The 20051-nt window shown below is 41.7% G+C and overlaps 1 protein-coding gene across 1 annotated transcript; it reads right to left on the minus strand.

Moving 5' to 3' along the window:
• Positions 1-2616: 2616 nt before the first annotated feature.
• DLX3 (distal-less homeobox 3) lies at positions 2617-19811 on the minus strand. The gene is made up of 3 exons (XM_020793999.3): positions 19185-19811; positions 15956-16146; positions 2617-5362 (listed from the first exon to the last, which is right to left on the minus strand). Exons 1-3 carry the CDS (start codon positions 19516-19518, stop codon positions 5009-5011), a joined length of 879 nt encoding a protein of 292 aa, XP_020649658.1. The 5' UTR covers positions 19519-19811; the 3' UTR covers positions 2617-5008.
• Positions 19812-20051: the final 240 nt, after the last annotated feature.

Genomic DNA, 20051 nt, shown 5'->3' on the forward strand with positions numbered 1-20051 from the left:
CTTCGGCAGTCTACAACAACCTAGCAAACCATCCAAAGCTCTTGTTTCCTTGAAAATCCTGACTTCAGATGGCACAGAATATAGCTAGAAGCACATTTCAGTGGGAACTCCAGACTTTGGAGTATGGCTTAGCCAAGGTGCCTTCTCCTTCTGCTTATTGCTATCACTGTCCCCATTAACTCTCTCACATACCCCGGGAAATTTGCCTACAGAGAAACAATAAGAGAGAGGGCAAGATGATCAGATAATGCTATTAAGTCTCCTTGCTTTCGTCCACAACTCATTTGCTTAGAGGGGGTGAATTAACATTATCTGCAAGGAAAAGGAGCAATCATCTCCTTGGCAGGTCCCCATTGATGTCGTAACCAGCCTCAGTGGAAATGAAATGCAACATTCCAAATCAGAAAACATTGCTTGTAAGGGTCTTCTGGCTCTTACTTGGTTGATCCAGACATTTGCAAGAGGATTTAGAAGAGCTCAGTTCGGGGCAGTATCTATGTCCTCCTAGAGCTCTCCCAGGTCCTGAACATCCCATAACACTCTATGGTACGTACTAAATATGCTCTGGTTATGGATCATCTTGCTACCTATTTTCAGATTTAGTAGCAAGATGCTTAAGACTACCTATTGGCCTTGCCTACTTGCAAGTTTTAATGCTGCCATACATCAGACTAAGAAAACCTTATCTTCCCTGCATGTAGAAATCTAATGTATCAGGTCAAATACTACCGTGTTTCCCAGAAAATAAGACAGGGTCTTATATTAATTTTTGCTCCAAAAATGCAGCAGGGCTTATTTTCAGGGGATGTTTTATTTTTTTCATGTACAATAATCTACATTTATTCAAATACAGCCATGTCATCTTCTGGTTACTGCACAATGCCGGAGGGCGGGGTTTCACTTAACTGGGGCTTATTTTTGGGGTAGGGCTTATATGATTAGCATCCTGAAAAATCATAGTAGGGCTTATTTTCAGGTTAGGACTTATTTTAGGGGAAACAGGGTAGCAAGGCTAAATACACACACACACACACACACAAACTAGCTTGTACAGATTTCTATTGTGAACACTTTGAAAATGCATGTTTCCAGAGTTTTGACTGCCTGTTGGCTTCTGATTATTACAAACTTGTCAGTGTAACCTTGTTGTTCAAGAAACCTTACACAATTTCAACATCGCCTTACACACTTTCAGAGTCCCTTATTCTCACAATATTTTCCTGTTTTTCTGGTTTTACTGGCTATTGTTTCTAGCAGCTGTTAGAGAACACTGTGGTGCTTGTTAAGCTGGAAATAAAGGATTTGCTGACAACTCTGTATATTCTATTCTTTCTAGTTAATGAAGTATGCTTTTTCAGAACACATTGATTCCTGGAAATTTCCTTCCCCAATTCCTTCTAAACAGAGATTGGGACCCTTTGTTTCTCCAGATTTTTTCCTTGCAACTCCTATCAGCCCTTTCCTGACCCTTTGTTTACTAAAGCTTCACGTACATCAAGCTCAGGTTAGACATATTTCCCTTGCCACTTAGGACTGATATGAAGGATTAAATTTTTTTAAAAAAATTCTGTCAAAAGACTTCAGAAAATGTCCTTTAAAAGTAATTTCTGGGAGTAACTGGAAAGTAACTAAAAGTGCCAAAAAGTACCTTTGAAATACTGATTTCATTCTTTTTAAAATGCAACTTGCTTAGTCCTCAAATAACTAGTTACATCCATTACATGTAACTAGTTATTTTCAAACTCTTGACTAGAATGGATCATATTGATGGTGGGATATGTACGTAGACTGCAATGTTGCCATGTGCTCTACAGCAGATGTTAACAAGCATTTATGTGAGAGCTAGAGTGGTTTCAGGCCATGAAAATTCACTGAGGGATACCTAGGGCAAACTATTATTTGACCACGCAGATACCTTCTAGGGTCACCATAAGCTGGATAGAACTTGACAATGCATAACAGTCTAACAGCCGTCACCATGCATGTGTTTCTGACATATGAACTACTTATGATACATGTCTTCACTGGGTAGGATGATACTGATAACCAAGCTACCCTGTGATGGCATTACTCCAAAACAACCTGGTTCTCTTGCTCACTGTGGCAAGAACTCCACAGTCAGGCAAGCTGATTCTCTATCCTACATTCTCTATCCTCTGGGAGGACTTATCCCAGTGTCCATTGTATTCAAGTTTGGTCTGAGGATCTTGTATCTGCATAATGCTGGGCACAGCACAAACCAAACCGCCTTTCAAACAGCATATAGACAGAGTTGTCAATCTTAGAAATTCAAAACCATCCTTGCACATTGTCTAATAGCTGCCATTTGCAGAAGCAGTGACAAGAATCAGCCGCCAGACATCTTATCTTGTTTTTCTCTTAGCATTAAAATGGTACTGTACTTCTGAAATTTTTCTTGAAGCTCATCTCTCACAAAGATCAGGTTACTTGTTCCATGTTAAGTGTGCACCCAAAAGGAGAAATGGAGAATTCCAAGGAAACAGTCATTGTTGCACAAGACATGCAAGGTGTCAGTAAGAATTCTTACAGATCCAGATTGGCAGGATCCACCCTTTTTCAATCACAGCAGTTTGGAAGAGAAAAGGACTTATTCGGTGATGTTAAAAATATTTTATTAACATTGTACAGAGAGTTTTTGATCACTATGAAAGCAGAAAGGGATCTCCAATGAAGCCCCCAGCTGAATGAGACGTTCCATTTCCCCTGCAAGCCAAGATATTAAAAAAGGAAAAACAAAACTAAACCTTTTTTAAAATTTTGAAATAAGCTTTATACAAATCAGCGTTATGTACATTCCCCTCACCTTTCACTCGTTATTTACTATACAAGGCAACATAAATAGCAACCTTGACACTGTACAACAAAAGAGAAGGCTTATTAAAATTGTGCTCTTTTTTTAAAAAAAATTTCACACAGAGTTTCATTTATTACAAAAATATTCATGATGGATTTGTTTTTGGTTCTTTAAAAACTAAGCTTTCCTCTTTGACAATAAAATGACAAAACTAGAGTGAAACACAATTTTTTCTATCTTAAAAAAAATAACTTAAATTATTCCCAAAGTATTTTAAATATTTCCCCAAATTTTTAAATAAACATTTCTTACCCCATCCAACCCTTTAGAAACCTTAAATGAAGATCAAATTCTTGAGTCATGTACACTGGTATCTGATGCAGCCTGGCTATTGCGATCCTCTGAACTCAGGGAAGTTAATATTTGGACTACAACTCCCAGGATGATATGGGATTCTGTGAATTGTAGTCCAGAACTTGAGCTCTTCCAAACTCTGGTTCTGCTACCAACCTGCAGCATTTATTAACTCAGTGGGAATAAAACACAGATTTTAGTAGTGAAGGCTTCAGATATTTTTTTCTTCCAGTTCTATCCTGCATTTTTTGTTTGTTTTTGGTGTTTTAGGGTTAAAAAAAATCAGACCTCTTGCAGGTCAATCCTACACATGCCTATTCCAAAGTAAATCCCAGTGAGTTCAAGGGAGCTTACTTATAAGGAATTGGGTATAGGATTTGCAAGATTTTACTTGATGAAAACTTGGAACAACCCATTATAATTTAGACAAATCCTCTCCCTTTTCTTTCTCCTCTAGGTAAAACCTCCACTCACCCCCCCCCCAAAAAGGCTGGTGTAAACCAAGGAACCAAATCTTTAAACCCCCCAGTCCTGTGTAAATAGAATATTCTCAGAAAAGAGCTGGTGGATTGCCAGTAATGTAAAAGGGATCATATTTTTTTTCATTTTTACCCTCTTGCTAGCAGATCTCTTTCCTTTGCCCAACAATTTATACTACCTGAGTATATGGCTCCCAAATCTTTCCTTCCAATTAAACCAGGACTGATCCAACCAGGGACAGAACTTCTATTTTCTTTCATTTGATCTTCAGATTACTACCAGTTGAAAAACTGGCCCCAAGGCTTCCTACTGACTTTTCTAATTGTAGCGATGTATACACTGTTCAGAGGACTTCTACGTAATGTAAACCTGAAATAGTCACCACCAGCACCAGAACTGACTTTTTCCATGGTACTCTGGCCTCTTTTGCATCCTCCTTGACCACAGGATCTACAATAGCACTATGTTAACACTATATACTGTCCGGTTCTGCATAACTTCTACATTTCTTTTTTTTTTAAACAAACAAACCTGAATTTAATCCTAAACATATTACAAAACATAGATACATGGACTGAGAGATGGTAAAAGTTGCTGATACCTGCCACTCTTTGTTGTTTTAAGGGGATTATTATTTCCATGGAAGAATAAGAGAAAGATGGATTTCACCAGCTGCTCCCCATTCCTAAGCTGTAAAGAAGACTAATGACAGAAATCATCTTCCTGCCATGGATAACACTGATCGGTGTTTGAAGCCCTGCCAGACATCACTCAACCCTCCAAGAAGATCCTTCTTGAAACAGCTTTATCCGGGGACATGAATAAAAACAAAACAAAATAAACAAAGCAAAAACAGAAGGATCAAGAAAACCAGTTCTAGTGTGTCTTCCTGGAAACCCAAAGTTGTGCTGTGTGCATTCTGGCTCTTTTCCAGTCCAGCAAAGAGGCTCCCAAATACTTGTCTTCTAAACGAACCTAATAGTGTTGATGGAGAGGCAAAACTGCCCATAGGCAGCCCACGCAGGAAGCAGGGGTTGGTTGGTAAGGTAGTTTCTAGGTAAAACCTATCTGGTTGACATACAACATGGACCACGCACCTCCCCTCATTCCGTCCACCTTTCCCTTTCCTCCTCCTCTTGCTGTTCAATGATCTCTCAAGTGTTTTGATCCTGTTGCAGTTCAGTTTATTCCTGAGACAGGATGGAATGGGTACATGTCGTACGAAACACATCAAAGAGTATTGACGTGTCGCTGTCTCTTTCTGTCTCCCTCCCGCCTTCTCTCTCTCTCAATCTCTCATTCTTTCTCTCTCTTTTTTTGCCTTGCTCTACCAGTTTCACTAAGAAGGCAAAAGAGGTTTTAATAGACTGCTCCAGGATTGGGAGGAGGAGGCGGCCCGGGAGATGGGTGATGCATAGAGCCCGACGTAGGTGGAGGTCCTTGCGGTTGTATGTGAGGCCCACTCAGGCTCTGATGATGGTACCAAGAATTGTGGTCTTCCAAGTAGTTTGGTGGGGAGTTATAGGAGAGTGGCTGGGGTAACTGGCTCCTGTTCGCTGGGTTGTTGTGGGTGTTATTGTCCCAGAGGGTGGGAGAGGGTGGAGAATTGCAGGCCATGGAGTCACTGTTATTTGGGCTGTGTTCTAATGGGACTTCTCCATTTTTGTACAGCTTCTTGAACTTGGACCTTCGATTCTGGAACCAGATTTTTACCTGAGGGAAAAAAGGAGAGAGAACAAAACAGGTGAAAAACTGCACTTATAGGGTTGTGAGGAATCTGTGCCAAAGGGATTCTAAAAGTAAAGCTGAAGAGACCTTGCCTTTTCCCCATCAATATTTTTATTTTGTTTATTTACTTAATTCTTATCCTATCTTTCTCTCCTCATGAGGACCCAAGGTGGTGTATTAAAAATACTTAAACGCACCATTAAAAACATACCAATTAAAATGTGAAACTATATCTACAAATATTTAAAAACATTATTTACAAAAAACAACAAATCAGATTTTAAGACATCTTCCAATCTTAACTGCTTGGCAATCCCAGATGTCAAACTTCCACAAAATGTTTTTCCCTCATTTTCAGTCCAGAATATCACAATGGTTCCCAGCCTTGGGTCCCCAGATGTTTTTGGACTACAACTCCTAAACAACCTGGCCGATATAGCTAGTGGGGAACTGCAGTCCAGGAACATCTGGAGACCCAAGGCTGAGAACCACTGGAATATTAGACTTGGATTCAAATTCCTACCCAGCCACAAAGCTTACTGCAATGGTTCCCAACCTTGGGTCCCCAGATGTTTTTGAACTAAAACTCCCAGAGGTCTTCACCACTAGCTGTGCTAGCCAGGATTTCTGGGAGTTGTAGTCCAAGAACATCTGGAGATATAAGGTTGGAAAGTACCGCTGGGTGGTCATATGCCCTTTGGCCACACACCCATCACTCAGATGTTCTAACATCACAGGATTGTTACGAGGATAATATTGGAATAGTTACTATATACTCTCCTCTGAGGTCCCTAGAGAAAGGTGAGGTTAAAAGAAATGAACAATTAAATAATCTAATAAGGATTCCTGGAGGATGCTTCCTACTCCCATTCTCTGGTCGCACAAATCAGGAAGAAATTCCACTGCTATCCGTTTTCAAACAATAATGTCTATTCTGAGAGTTGTTAAACAAAATACAATACTCTGGGGTGTCTTCAGAATTTAGAAAATTTGTTGTGGAGACTACAGGTCCCAGCATTCCATAGTCTGCATGGTGATGGTGCCTGCTAGCTTCTGGGAGTTGTAGTCCAATTCCCCCCCCCAACCAACCCACCCACCCAAAGCCACCTTCCCAAGCTCTAAACACTTTTTCAAAAAGTCCAGGTGACACAACCTTGCTTGGAAGAGTTGACAAGTCTTTCAAGTCAAGTTTGGGAGGAGGACGAGGACAGTGATGATGATGAAACTTAGGGCAGGGCTAGAAAGGCGGCCCCAGTGGGCTGGTAAACCTCCCAATAGTTCTACTTGGCCTCTATGACTCCATCTGTGTCCCACTTCAGAGGAAGAACACAGGAAGAATGGGAGAAAGTGGGTGGTGGGTGGGAAGGGTGAGCAAGGGAGCAAACAAGGGTGATGTGAAGAGGAGAGAAAAAGAAACTCTTTGTAATCAAAACAAGGAAGAAGGAAAGCTTGGCAACAGGATAGAGCCTTTTGTATTGCATTGAGAAATCCACCATCCTATTTTGGAGGTGGGGAGAACTCAAGAGTTGTGTGGGTTACTGGAGCTGCCTAGCTAGCAACCAGATCCTACTATGTGAAAAGTCATTTTCTAATATATTAAAAGGCACTGTTTACTTAAGTATTTGCTGCTTGCTGCTTAATTAAGCAGTGAAATGATGAGCTGCGAGACCTTCAAGATTAATCAGACTACCTGAACTCAAGTCAAAGCTGTTGCAAAGAGCGCCAGAGATTTCAGAATAGAGCTCCCAGTAATCTCCCAGTTGTTATGCTGAACTGAGGGATTCTGGGAGTTGTAGTCCAAAAAAGATGACCTTTCCAATCTCTGGAGACGGTTTATATGTATTAGACTGATGTACTCCAACCTGGTGCTGTCCACATCTGCCCTCTCCAGATGCATCCTATGATTCCCAGCTATGTGAAAGGGCAAAGAGGAATCAGTGGGTTGGAGCACCCAGAGCAGAGATTCAATGAAGTGACAGTTGCTCCATGAATTAAGACAAATTTAGATATGCATGACTTGTCTGTGAATGAGAGAGACAGAGAGAGAGAGAATGCAACTTTGCAATGATTAATCAATTCCTTGGAGGTCCCTATTTCTTACACAAGACACAACAGCCCACCTGGAAATTCTCCTGCCAACCTCTACTGCAGTGAATGAGAACGGGCAAAGAAACTATTGAGGATCTGATCTCAAACAGTATTCCAACCTAGAAAACTGATATGGAAAAGCAGAAGGGAGGGATTATGTAAAATCAATGGAATACCTATTAATAAGTGTGTGTGTGTGTGTGTGTGTGTGTGTGTGTGTTTTAAGAAAACAGAAAGCAGGTATGGGGACTTGCAACTCACTGACAAGCCCTAATTAAGTCACACCAGCAACTCAACATGGGACTCAACTTGTGACTCAGATCCATTTTTCCAAGTCTTGTTTTTGAGTCTCGAGTCTCTTAATGGACACCTGCAGGAGAAGCACTCAAATGGTGGCAAACAGCAGAGACGGAGGTCCTGCCAGGGAGGCGGGGTTTTCGAGAGGGTGGGGGGGGGTTGAGGGGTGAGGGAAAGCAAGCAGGCTCAGCATTTTTTCCTATTGGCCACAACTTCAAGCACAAGGGTGGTCTGGCTAAAGGGAGGAGGTAAAGGAGGAGGAATATATACAACTGCTCTGTGTGTTTTTCCTGCGTTTTCATTTTGTCATCTATTGGGGTGGTTTGTCTGGAGGATCAGCTCTGGCTTCAACCAGCAAGCTGTCCTTGGTGGTTCACAATCCTCAGACCTCCTTACCCACACACAGACCCCATCCACCCCCTCTCATTTTTCTGCGGGGGAAACCTTTTTAACAGGGACTTGAAACTTAGACCCAAAGATATGACCTTGGGACTAGGACACAAAACCTGCCCACCTCCCTGACAGAGAGGAGGAGCAAGAGCACAAGTCGAGACCAGGAAATGAACAGCGAGACACACTGATTGCCTAGTCTGAGATCGAAACCAGCGATATTTCTGAAGTCCACCCAGACTGAAGAAACAGCTCCCCCTCATGTCCAAAAGCGGTCCTCGTGGCCATTCCTCTTTCCTTAGAAAAAAAATCCTATTAAGTGTTTGCCACAGAGGAGACTCCTATGGTGTACCTCAGTCTGCTTTAAGGCAGGTTTTGAAAAGTGAAGTGATACTCAATACTTCACCTCCTCCAGCTTACACTAAAAAAATCCCAGCCCATAAATCCTTATGACAGGGAGAGAACAGCTACAGCATTTGTGGAAGAAAATAACACAGGACGTTTCAACTGGAGCACAAAGGACAAACACGTAGCCATCTTGATGTGAGTGGACTACATATCCCATCTGTCCTGGCCACTGCCTAGGCTGATGCCTGGGATTTATGAAAGTTAGTGTGCAAAAGCATGTGTAGGCCCATAGGCTCCCCTGAGTGACCTGTATTGTATACTGAAAGCTAACTTGTATTTTGTACTGTGATCCGATCAACAATGGGGAATAATATGCCAGGCACTGGAAACTTTGGGCCTTAAGATGTTTTGTATTTAAAGTCCCATCAGCTCCAGCCAGCGTGGCCAATGAACTAAGATGATGGGAATTGTAGTCATAACCTCTGTCTTAAACCATCAGTGACCATCAGGGGAATGATGGCCCTCCAGATGGCATTGGACTGCAATGCCCATGAGGCCTAGCCAGTGGTGACCACATGGAAGGTCACAAGTCCCCCATTTCTGGTCTAATTTATTTAGTTACTTATTACACTTACATCTACTCATAGCTGGCTGGATAGCTTGGTGGTTTAGGCATTTGGCTGAAGAGCCAGAGGTTGGGAATTTAATTCCCCACTGTGCCTCTTTTGAGTAAAACCAACCTGTGTACATTTGTATTTACTGACAGGTCACAATGGAGAAGGCTCACCCCGTTCTGAAATCAGCCCAAGCCAACAGTCCCCTACTTGGTATTTACCAGATGTTTTGGACTACAGATCCTATTGTCCACCACTGCATAAGAGTTATGAGTTTTGTAGTCCATGTGTCTGGAGGGACCACAGCAGGGACAGATGGCCAACGCAACCCAAGCCACACAATGCATTTTAGGCCAACAGCAGGTGGACGCCAAGCAAAATTGCTCCAGATGACTCAGGCAAGTGAGCCAAGCACTACTCTGGAGGAGAAGTCAAACATCTCCCTTGGTCAAGAGCCAAGCTGACCTTGGGGGAAATTCTTGGCTCCATGATCACATAGCTCTCAGTTTCAACATGAGCAAAACCCCATCCTGTATATGGCTAAGCGCTCCAGATGACTCAAAGTAGTGACCCAAGCAACGCAAAGCAAAAAAAATACCCCCAGTGTTTCAGCCAAACTGATCCTAACTATCATCCTTCCTAACCATCATGGAGCTGTCAATGTCCATATCAGTGAAGGGGGGGGAACTCATCCATTCCTCCTAAGAATATTTTACTGGGTGCAGTTTTTGACATCTTCAGGTGTTCACCACTATTCCACACTCTCAGTGCATCTGAACCCGGAAGCACGCAAGCACGCTGCCTTATTTAGATCAAGGCAATTAAGAAGCCTTGTTGTCGAGGTGTTTGGCTGGCTTTGCATTCCAACCCAGCTTCTTCAACACTCCCTCAGTGACCTGTTTAAGGAGGAAGGCCTCTCAAGGAGAAGGCCAAGGAGAGCCGCCTTTTTCATCTGAATGTGGAAGGCACCCAAGGTTCAAAACAGGCAAAGCCAAGTCTGGTTGGCCCAAGCTCACAACATGGAAGGCAACACGCACAGTGTTCTAATCTAAGTATTTATAAAGGGTTAGGTATCTAGCTTCTGACCCAGAAGTTGTGAGTTCTATGCCCCACTGTGACTTCTGGTAGAAGAGCCAACCTGTGTAGCCTTGGGTGAGCTGTACTCCTTTGATACCTCCAGAAGAAGGGAAAGAGAAATCACTTCTGGATATTCTCTACCTAGAAAACTCTGAAAAGGATCACTATCAGTCAGAATTTAGTTGACAACACATTATTATTATTATTATTATTATTATTATTATTATTATTATTATTATTATTATTATTATTATTATTATTATTATTATTATTATTATTATTATTATTATTATTATTATTATTATTAAACACCACATTCTCAATTACAGGTCACAGTGATTTCCCCTAGATAACCATGCTTCCTAAAGGTTTCTGGAAAAAGAAATAAGAGTAAAAATGTCCAAGCTTTGTTTAATTTAAAATTTAATAAAAAAATGTACATGATACCTCTTATTTTACTTAAGCTAATACTTAAGAGGACTTCCTTGGTACTTCATTTTCGAGTAGCTGTGTTGGTCCGTTGCAGCAAAAACTGTTAACAAAGAGACTTTTAGCATCACTAAAAAGTTTAATTTGACATAAATGTTTGCAGGCTTCGGTTCATAAAAGCACACACCAAATAAAACTTGCCAGTTTTAAAGGAGTTCTGTATTGCTTTTAAAGGAGTTCTGTATTGCTTTTAATATTCTAATCAGTGCAATCCTTTTAGCTGCCTTAACAATGTATCTTTAACAAGCGGCAAGCGGATGGGGTTTTTTTGCATCTTCAAATACATGAAAATGTCCATTTCAGATCTTCTCCAAACTCAAACTATCCATGGAAAGAGGCATTCGCACTAAACATTTTCCAGCTTTGAAAATTTAATTTGGAGCTACTCTCAAACAAAATGGCAATGAATGTGCTCAGTGGGAGGTCTGGGGAGTTACAGTGAACTGTTTCAAGCTTTTTTCCACAGTCAGAAGCTTTGAATCTTGACCATCGTTGGACACGGTGGCCCACCTCTGGCCAGATGCTTTAAGCAAGGTAAACTGGTGACGAGGATGCTTTTCAAGTGGGGCCAGATATTCTTCTGCCTCTCCACCCTGGAAAAACCTTGGAAAAGCAGGTTGTGCCAGTGTGAGATAAGTGTCATCCCCACATGTGTGAATACATTTTGTGGTGCTAAGACACAATAACAAACAAAACAAAAAAGCCTTGAAGAGTCCACTCACACAGGAGGAAATGATCATGAAATCTGCTCCTCCATGGTGAGACCAGAATCAAAATATTTCCTCCCTTGTGGGAAGACATCCCTTATAGTTGATTTCTTCTTTCTCAACCACCCTTTTTGAAAAAAAAATGCCCCAATTTCCAATTTTCCTGTTTTCACTAATCCCACATATTCATGAGGGGAAAGCAATGCCGTCATTCACTGATTATAGAATGGCACTCTTACACATGCCCAGGAGTCTTCTAGAATTGAGTACATATTCCAGAATCAGGCCTTGGCCTAGAAAAGGAAAATATTTTGAGGGCTGGGTTGTTTTTTAGTGAGAGAGGCAAGGAAATGGGTCTGTGGCCCTATTCAGGAGTTCCAAGAAGAGCTAATTTGAAAGTATGAGCAGGAAGGATGTTCCAGACCAGTCCCCTTTCTGTTGTGATGTGAATCTGAGAAATGTGATTTTTCGGGATTCCCCATTGCAGGAAAAGATTCCATGCGGAGCAGAGAGGCTTTCCTCTTCAGGCTGTTCCTCACTTTCTGGGAAAACTCGTGCTTTCATGTTAACCCCTTTTTTTTTTTGAGTGTCCAAATAGGGGCTTCTGTGTTTGCCCTGAAGGCAGAGGGAGAGGCCAGTCCTACATACTGTAGTGCCTTCCAGTGATGTGTCTGCTGGTAACAGTAGAAGTTACTTTATTGCCTCTCACTTCCCCAAACTGCAGCTACAGTAACTGGGTCAGGCTGCTTCTGAAGCTGAATCTTAAATAGGAGAGAGAACAGAATTCCCCTTGGTGTACATGAGGAGTTTCTTAGATCCTTCCTCAGTAAGAAGTTAAAGAAGGAGCTCTACAAGCAACTGGAAAAATTACTTTTTAGATTACAGCTAGCTCAGTGGTTTAGGTATCTGCCTGCAGAGCTAGAGGTTGGAAGTCTGATACCCCATTGTGCCTCCTTGAAAGGGACTGGACTTGATGATCCATCAGGATACATCCAGTTCAGCCATTCTAAGATGATTATTATTAACCAGCTTGCCAGTACGACTGGTGCTTCTTCAGATACTCCTAGCACCCATTACTACAGGCCATGCTGTCTGGAGCCGACAGGAGTTGGAATCTAACTATATCTCAAGGGCCAGAGGGTCCCTCAAATCCCTGATCTTAAAGAATCCAGAATTCCTCTGTATTCTTAAATGAACCCACCAAAGAACCAGCCAAGATTCTCTCCCTCCTTTATTTAAGAGTAAAATTGTGGTCCTACACATATTTACTTGAGCATTAGGCCCCCAGGACACTATGTGCTGAATGGATATGCAACCATGCTTACAACATTAAATGGACTTCATGTTAGTCATTAGTTATTTAAGTCTGACATCGGGAAAGTGTTTGAGAATGGAAGTTCCAAACGTTTTCCAACTTGGTAAGTTTTACCAATTACTGATGTAAGAAAACATAACTGAGCCAATTTCCAACTTACAGAAAGTAGTTCATTTCAAAACAGGGTTGAAGGGAAAGAAACGGCAGGATTTGAATTCAAACCTCTGGCACAAAACTTTGCCTCTTCACACCAAGGGCTTAAAAACAGTCTGAAGAAAACTGTGGGCAAACAGAAGATATTTTGCATATGCTCAGATGCTTCTTTTCTCCTTGTAACTTCTAGAATTCTGAATCTACACCCTAGAATGAAAAGTAGGCTGTGGTAAACCCTGGGTCTAATTTTTTTTTAAAGTTTTATTCGGTGTAATGCAGCAATAAACCAAAACTATCCAGTTGAGACTTGACATCTGTCAACTATGTCTTATTCCCTGAATTCATTCCTTCTTCTGAAATAATTAAAAACTATGTTAAACTTGGTTTGGTTATTATTCCTGTCTCTGATAGAAAACCAAAGACAATGGAATATACATGGAATGGAAGATCTGGTGAGATTACCTTGGAGCTGGTCAAGACTTGCCAAATGAAGTTCATAAAAAAACCAAAGATAGATTTTATTTAGGTTGTATTTTATAGTGAAATCTAGATTAAGAGTCTGAAATTTTAACTTATTTGGGCTACAGTATGCAGAACTCTTGGTGCTGTAGGAAAAGAAATACTACTTTCTCAAGCTCTGACTAGAAGTGGCTCAAACAACTGGCCACATTAAAAAAAAGAATTGCAATTCTTGTCATTTCTCACCATTGGTCATGTTAGCTAAGGCTGATGGGAACTGGAATCTATGAACATCCAGAAGGCTACCTATTCTTCACCTCTGACTCAAGGAAAAGGATGATGTCAACATTTTTGAAAGAAATGTCTATCTCCGCACACTTTTTTTAGCTCATACGAGAAAAACACAACAAAATCAGAAATATGTACAGTCTGATCCCATTCATGTTGGTTTAGATGTACACCGCAATAGCTCTCAAGTGCACATCAATGAGATAGTAGATGGGCAAACCAATACATCATGCACATTATCTGAAAAGTCCTATTAAGAAGTTTGATTCCTCCCAAACAACCACACAAAGCATTAGAGTTTGTATACAATTAAGGAAAGAGAGAGGGAGATAAGGGAAAGTTATCCTTTTGAACGACCACTCTAGGAATATCCCAGTCAACAGAGTAATGTCAAAAAACCTCCAGTCAGCATGCCTACTAGCCATATTGGCTAAGGAATTCTGGAAACTGTCATGTCTGCTGATGTCTTCTAGGAGCTGTAGTAAAAAGCAAGTAACTTCTCATATCTAGAGGAACCATAGTTCAAACGGACAGACTGGCTACAGCACTATCATATTTTTTCCACTTTAGTTTTCCTTACTAATAATAGTAATAATTGTGTGCCATCAAATCAGTTCTGACTTATGACAATCCTTTTAAGGGTTTTATAGGTAGAAAGTAATCAGAAATGGTTTTCCATTCCATTCTTATAAGGGCATCTTGGGACTGTGCAGCTTGCCCAAGGCCACACTGGGGAATCAAACTCCCAATACCTAAACCACTAAGCTATCTAGCCAGCTCTTTGTTACCCAGGGAGCATTTATCTGGCATAAGATGTCCCACAATTGTCACAACTGCTGAAACCCTCATTTGACACACCCATGAAAAGTGCAAAAACTTTATCTCGTTTTACACCTGGTCATTCAAGTTCTCTCTAACTCTCAGCTTTAGCTTCCTTCATCCACCCTCAGACTTCTCCATTGGCTTTGCTGGCTAGGATGGATAAACTGCAATCCAACACTCTCTGAGAGCAGAACTTGGAAAGTGAGCAGAACTCACTCTCTGAGAGCAGATCCTTTTTTATTATTACAATTCCCAGAATCCACTACATAGTGTGGCCCAGTGGGCATTGTCATCCCGGGAAATTAACAACTTTCAATCTGAAATGGCCCTCTAGGTCCTCTAAATGTTCAGAGGAGGTGTGCTCTCCCTTTGGGAAGAGGAGTAAAAATATATATTAATGGAAAGAATGACAAGTAACTTTTTTAAAAACAAAATCCAAAGAATGCATGACAGTATAATTTTATTTAGCTGTATCTGGTCAGACCAGTTTGTTTATTATAGTGCTTATTAGTAATGCCACACAGTCATGTACTCTTGGCTGAAATGAACCCCCCCCCCACCGGGAGGTGAGGTATGGGCCATATGGCCCTACTGCCATGCCCCCCCCACTCCAAGGCCTAACCACACACAAACAATCAGGTTCCTATACCACACTGCCCTCTCCTGCAGCCACCACCTCTTTCAGACTCCCAAGCTTCTTTGGCTTCAGGACGAGCCAAAAAAACAACAACCCTAAGATGGAAGCTGCCCAGATAAGTTCCATTGCTCCACCCACATGTTTTCCCCAGCAATTCTCCTTTGCCTCTCTGGGCAATCTTCAGAACATCCTGGATTTCAAAGCCACAACTAGATATGAATAGGCTAGTGACAGCAAAGGAATGACACGGATGGGAGATGTCTTAGCCCCATTCCCTGCTCATCAGTTTTCTATCAACACCATCTTTTCCTAGGATAATCTATGGTTTCTGTTTGCTCAGATCTGTAGCTGTCCTACAAGACATCACTGTTACTCCTCCCTGCGACTGATTCCCTCCATCCTAAGCCACTGCTGTGATCTCACAAGAATCTCCATCAACATTCCAGCTGCTCAGGCTGAAAGGCACAGATCAATAGTTAGTGCAACGACCAAGAGAGGAAAGTAGAAGGTTAGTTTGCCAGTGTAAAGAAGGTTAGTTTGTCACCTTCCAGCCTATGTAGGTGCTGTAGAAATGGGAGAATGAGGAAGCAATGTATGTGCTACAATGGAATGGGGGGGGGAGCCTTGTTTCAAGATGGGAGGAAAACCCAAAACCTGTAATTATTTTTTATCACAGGCAATTTATTTTATTTTCCCTGACTGGTTGTTAAAACTCATGGTATTCCCCCCTTCTTCCATACAGCCCCATACAGCTGCTGGTGTTCCATCCTCTCTCATTCACATTTCCCGAAACAGAGGCAGAAAGCCGAGCAGAACTACACACACACTGGCGCGCGCTCTCTCTCTCTTCCACCCTCCCTGCTCCCCTCCCTCAGTTTGCCTTTGAAGTCCTACCTGAGTCTGGGTCAGTCCCAGCTGTGCAGCCAACTCTGCCCTCTCTGGCAGTGCCAGGTATTGCGCCTTTTGAAATCTCCTTTGCAAGGCAGCCAGCTGGTAGCTGGAATAAATCGTGCGCGGCTTTCTGATTTTTTTGGGTTTTCCATTGACCATCCGCACTTCTGGTTCAGGTTCTTCTTTCACAGAAACTGGAGAATCGGGGAGGGGGGGCAAGTATAAGGAAGACACCAGGGAAGGAAAATAACAACATTAAAGTCAAAAAGCAGTGCAATGTCTCGGGTTGATACTAAAACTGGAATCACTTGGAACTTCTACACTCTGACCTTTGTGAAAATTGATCTTATCATTTGGATGATCAAGGTATATTCAAGAAACAGAGAGATCAGAATTTTCAGTCATCAACTGGAGATGAGAATGAATGAAAACTTAAGAATAATGCCACAGCCCCCTTTTAAATAAACTTATAAAGAGACGTATTCTCATTATCATAACATCAAAATAATTTTGATCTCCAGTTTGGGATCTTTTTTCTTTCCTCGGTTGTACAGCTTTTGTATCCCAAGGAGGCATCTAACACCCTAACTAGCTCCCGACAAGAAGAATATGTCAATAGATCAAGCTCGACTATGGCTTTAAAGAGCCACGATTCACCGCTCAATGATCTACCTATTTTTAAAACAAGGCAGCTGCCAACAGGGAATAAAAATCCTAATTCTATAATAGCATATGACTTTTATTAGACCAAAAGAAATATCACAAACACCTTTTCCGTAGCATTTCTAAAAATCTAATGACAAAATAACTCCAGAACATATTTACCTCAATCCCATCGCACCCCGATTCTCCACAAACAAAACTAACTTATTCATAATCTCCTTCATTTAGAGTTATAGCTGGTGTAGGGAGGTGGAGGAATAAAATCTGGGATTGAAGAGGATACTTTTCTGGAGCATTTCATTAAAAATGTAGATCGAATGATCAATAGATCGTTCATAACCATGTTTGCTCAAGCCCTACTGTGTTCAATATAGGTTACTCCCAAGTAAGCATATACTGGGTTTTAATCATAATGTATTTATGTGTACACATAATTTATTGTAATTTATCCTTTCTTCCAATAGATTTTATTTTATTATATTACTCGGCTTCCTATATTCATATTTCTTTGCCTAACAGCCTGCTAATTTTTTTTCCTTATTTTTTAAAATCTGATTTTTAAAACAAAAATATTACTATTTCTAACTCAATTTAGGGAATGTTACCAAGTCTGGCCTAGCTGGTTTTGCTCTGCTTCAAACTTTCTGCCTGATGAATCTGACTCCTCCGTGCTTCTTCCATTGTGATCAAGCTCATCTTTTAAAATTATTTTTCTTTTCTTTTCTTTTTGCCCCACAAACTCCCTCCGTCATTTTTCTGTCTCACAGCTTCCTAACATACTTTTCTTCCTCTCCTTGGCAGGAAGATTGTCCGGTTACATAGGGACAGTCAGAACCACACAACCCCCATGTTCCCTTCCTGAAATATTTGTGGGGAGTGAGGGCGTAAATTCTAGGCCTGAAATGACTTGCCAGCATCTTTGGTCTCTTAACTTAAAAAACAGACATGAAAAGTTTTATTTGGAGGTAGAAACTTTTCTCACCTCATCACCCCCTTTTCTAAACATGTTTACAGAGAAGCAACTTTCAGCTGGCTGCCTTCCCACCAAAACTGTTGTCTTTCTCTTCCATGCTTTCGCTTTAAGAAACCTACCATCTTGTTTTTCTCTTTTTGCCTTTTAATCTTTCCCTTTTCTTCTCATTCTCCCCCTCCCCTTTTTAGAAAAACCAACATACCCAACCTGACTGCCCTCCCCCGCAGAAATCCAAATTTTGGTCTGCAAGTCTTTCAGGATTTTAGGGGGTGGAATAGGAAATTTTGCAAGCCTGTTTAGTGTGAGTGGGAGACAAACAGCCACTCGAAGAAAAAACGAAAATCTGTAGACAAACCAGAAGCTATGGAGAGGAACGGCCTCAGAACAAAATTATTGAAGAACAGTGCTAGGGGAGCAGGAAGAGGACTTTTTCTCTTTATTGTCCACCTTATTTTGTCCCAAGAAGGGGGAAAACAAAATACCAAAATCAACTTTGAAGAAAAGAAGAAATCCAATGGACCTTTGGGATACTAAACCGCTTCTTCCTTTCAAAAAGCAACAATCATCTGTCTGAACATAAAGCAATTTAGTATTCAAGAAGGGAGCACATGGACTAAATCTGCAAAGATACAAATGTGTGTGAGAGAGATTTCCTAATATGATGGACAAAATGTTTTGAGAAACATAAAGCCACTTCTTTATATTTTTCTCATCCTGCTTCCGAACGGAGCGAAAGCGTGAACAGAATCCTACACCACAATCCCATGTATGGCCTACTCAGAAATAAGCCACATAGAAACTGTGCAGTCTTCTGTTGCAGAAAATCTGCCTCCTTGTCAAGGACTAAACATTCCAAACTTCCAAGATCTTCACAGCTACCTTTATGCAAGAGTGGAATCCACATAAGAATGAAATCCATCCATCTCTCTCTCTCTCTCTCTCTCTCTGTCTCCCTCTCTTTTCTTTTGGCAAATGTTGGTGGAATAAAAATAGCAGGCAGGTTTTCCCCCCTCTTAGGTGGTCTTAGCAGTCATTCTTGGTGAGTGGGTGTGTTTTGTGTTTGTGTGCGTGTACTTCCTCGGAGTCACAATACTGGGAACCTAGTTTCAGCTCATTAATGCTGAAGGAGAGAACTTTTATTGATGGGGCAAGTGATATGTTCAAGTGCTGGACAAAACAGAGAACAAGAGCGAACCCTGAAGGGCATAAGTGAGGGGTGAGTGGGATAGATGGAGACTCCAGATATGTCACCTCCCCTAGAGGTTCTTCGCTTACGGTTGCATCTCCGTGCTCCGGAAAAGGTACCTGTCGCCCGCTAGCACAACTTTGTATACTGTCCAATACTTGGATACAACAATACTTTCTGGAAATATATTGCCAAAGTATATCTGCCCATTGACTCTGTAAGTGAAAATGTTTTTAGGGGAATAGATCTGCATTTCAGGGGATCTAAGAAAAAAAGCATCAAATCCAAATTTCTCTCCTCCCCCACCCCAAAAAAAGTTCTACACATCAAGCATTCAACTTCACATAATCTTAGCTTCACTCTGGAAGGCTATGAAAACCAAAAGAACTACCGGTCAAGGACTTTCTTACCTGTTTCTTGACTAGGCAGCTGCTGGTCGCGGAAAGATCCATACTGCCTGTATGAGGAGCTGTAGGGGTAATCAGATTTAGGGGAGTACGTCCCAGGGGTCCCGATGCCATTGAGATTAAACTGGGGGTGGTAGGCATAATGATTCATCGGCTGCGAGGCGTAAGACTGGCTGGGATAATACTCGTGCTGGTTATGCGGGGCGCTGTAGTAACCCAGGTCGGTGATGGACGACTCGGGCAAGGTGGGGGAGTCCTTGGTGGCCGCATGGCAGCTGAGGGAGCTCGAGATGTCCGTCAAGATGCTCGTGATCTTCTTATCGAAGGATCCGCTCATGATGGAGAAAAGCCCCACCAAAAGGGAACGACCACCGCGACTCAAAACAAGAGGAAGAAAAGAGAAACCCCCAAACCAACCAGAGTGTGCAAGATTCGCGTGTTCAAGAGGTCGTGTGTATGCGCTGGGGGGAGGGAGGGAGGTTAATGCTCTCCACCTCTCCTCCTCTTCCTCCTCCTCTTGAGTAGGCTTAGTCAGTCATTGCTCCAGTAAATAGTTGTTTGCTGCAGCTCCTGCTTCTACCGCGCCGGCTGCCTTCCTGTCCTCTCCTCCTCCTCCTCCTCCAGGGAAAGATGTGTAAGAAATCCAACCCAGCCAGCTTGGTTAAACCCTTTAATTAGGGAGTAGGGAAGGGTGGATGCTACATTCCGATTGGCTCCAGAAATATTGCCTCGCAGGCAAAACAGATTCTTAACCCCCCCCCCTTCTCTCCCTCGTATCGCTTGTCCCTTTCTTTTCTATCTTATACTTCAGAAAGAAAGAAAGAAAAAGAAAGAAAGAAAGAAAGGAGGAGGATGAGAAAATAAACGCGC

This window comes from Pogona vitticeps, chromosome 6, assembly GCF_051106095.1.
Source record: "Pogona vitticeps strain Pit_001003342236 chromosome 6, PviZW2.1, whole genome shotgun sequence".
NCBI lineage: Eukaryota > Metazoa > Chordata > Lepidosauria > Squamata > Agamidae > Pogona > Pogona vitticeps.

What these genes read in the sequence shown, in the direction of transcription:
- DLX3 (XM_020793999.3), bottom strand. Translation starts at nt 19,518, where the DNA reads ATGAGCGGATCCTTCGATAAGAAGATCACGAGCATCTTGACGGACATC. An exon ending in GCTGCCTAGTCAAGAAACAG is followed by an intron (nt 16,147 to 19,184) that starts GTAAGAAAGTCC and finishes CCGATTCTCCAG; the next exon opens with TTTCTGTGAAAGAAGAACCT. An exon ending in TGGGACTGACCCAGACTCAG is followed by an intron (nt 5,363 to 15,955) that starts GTAGGACTTCAA and finishes TTTTTCCCTCAG; the next exon opens with GTAAAAATCTGGTTCCAGAA.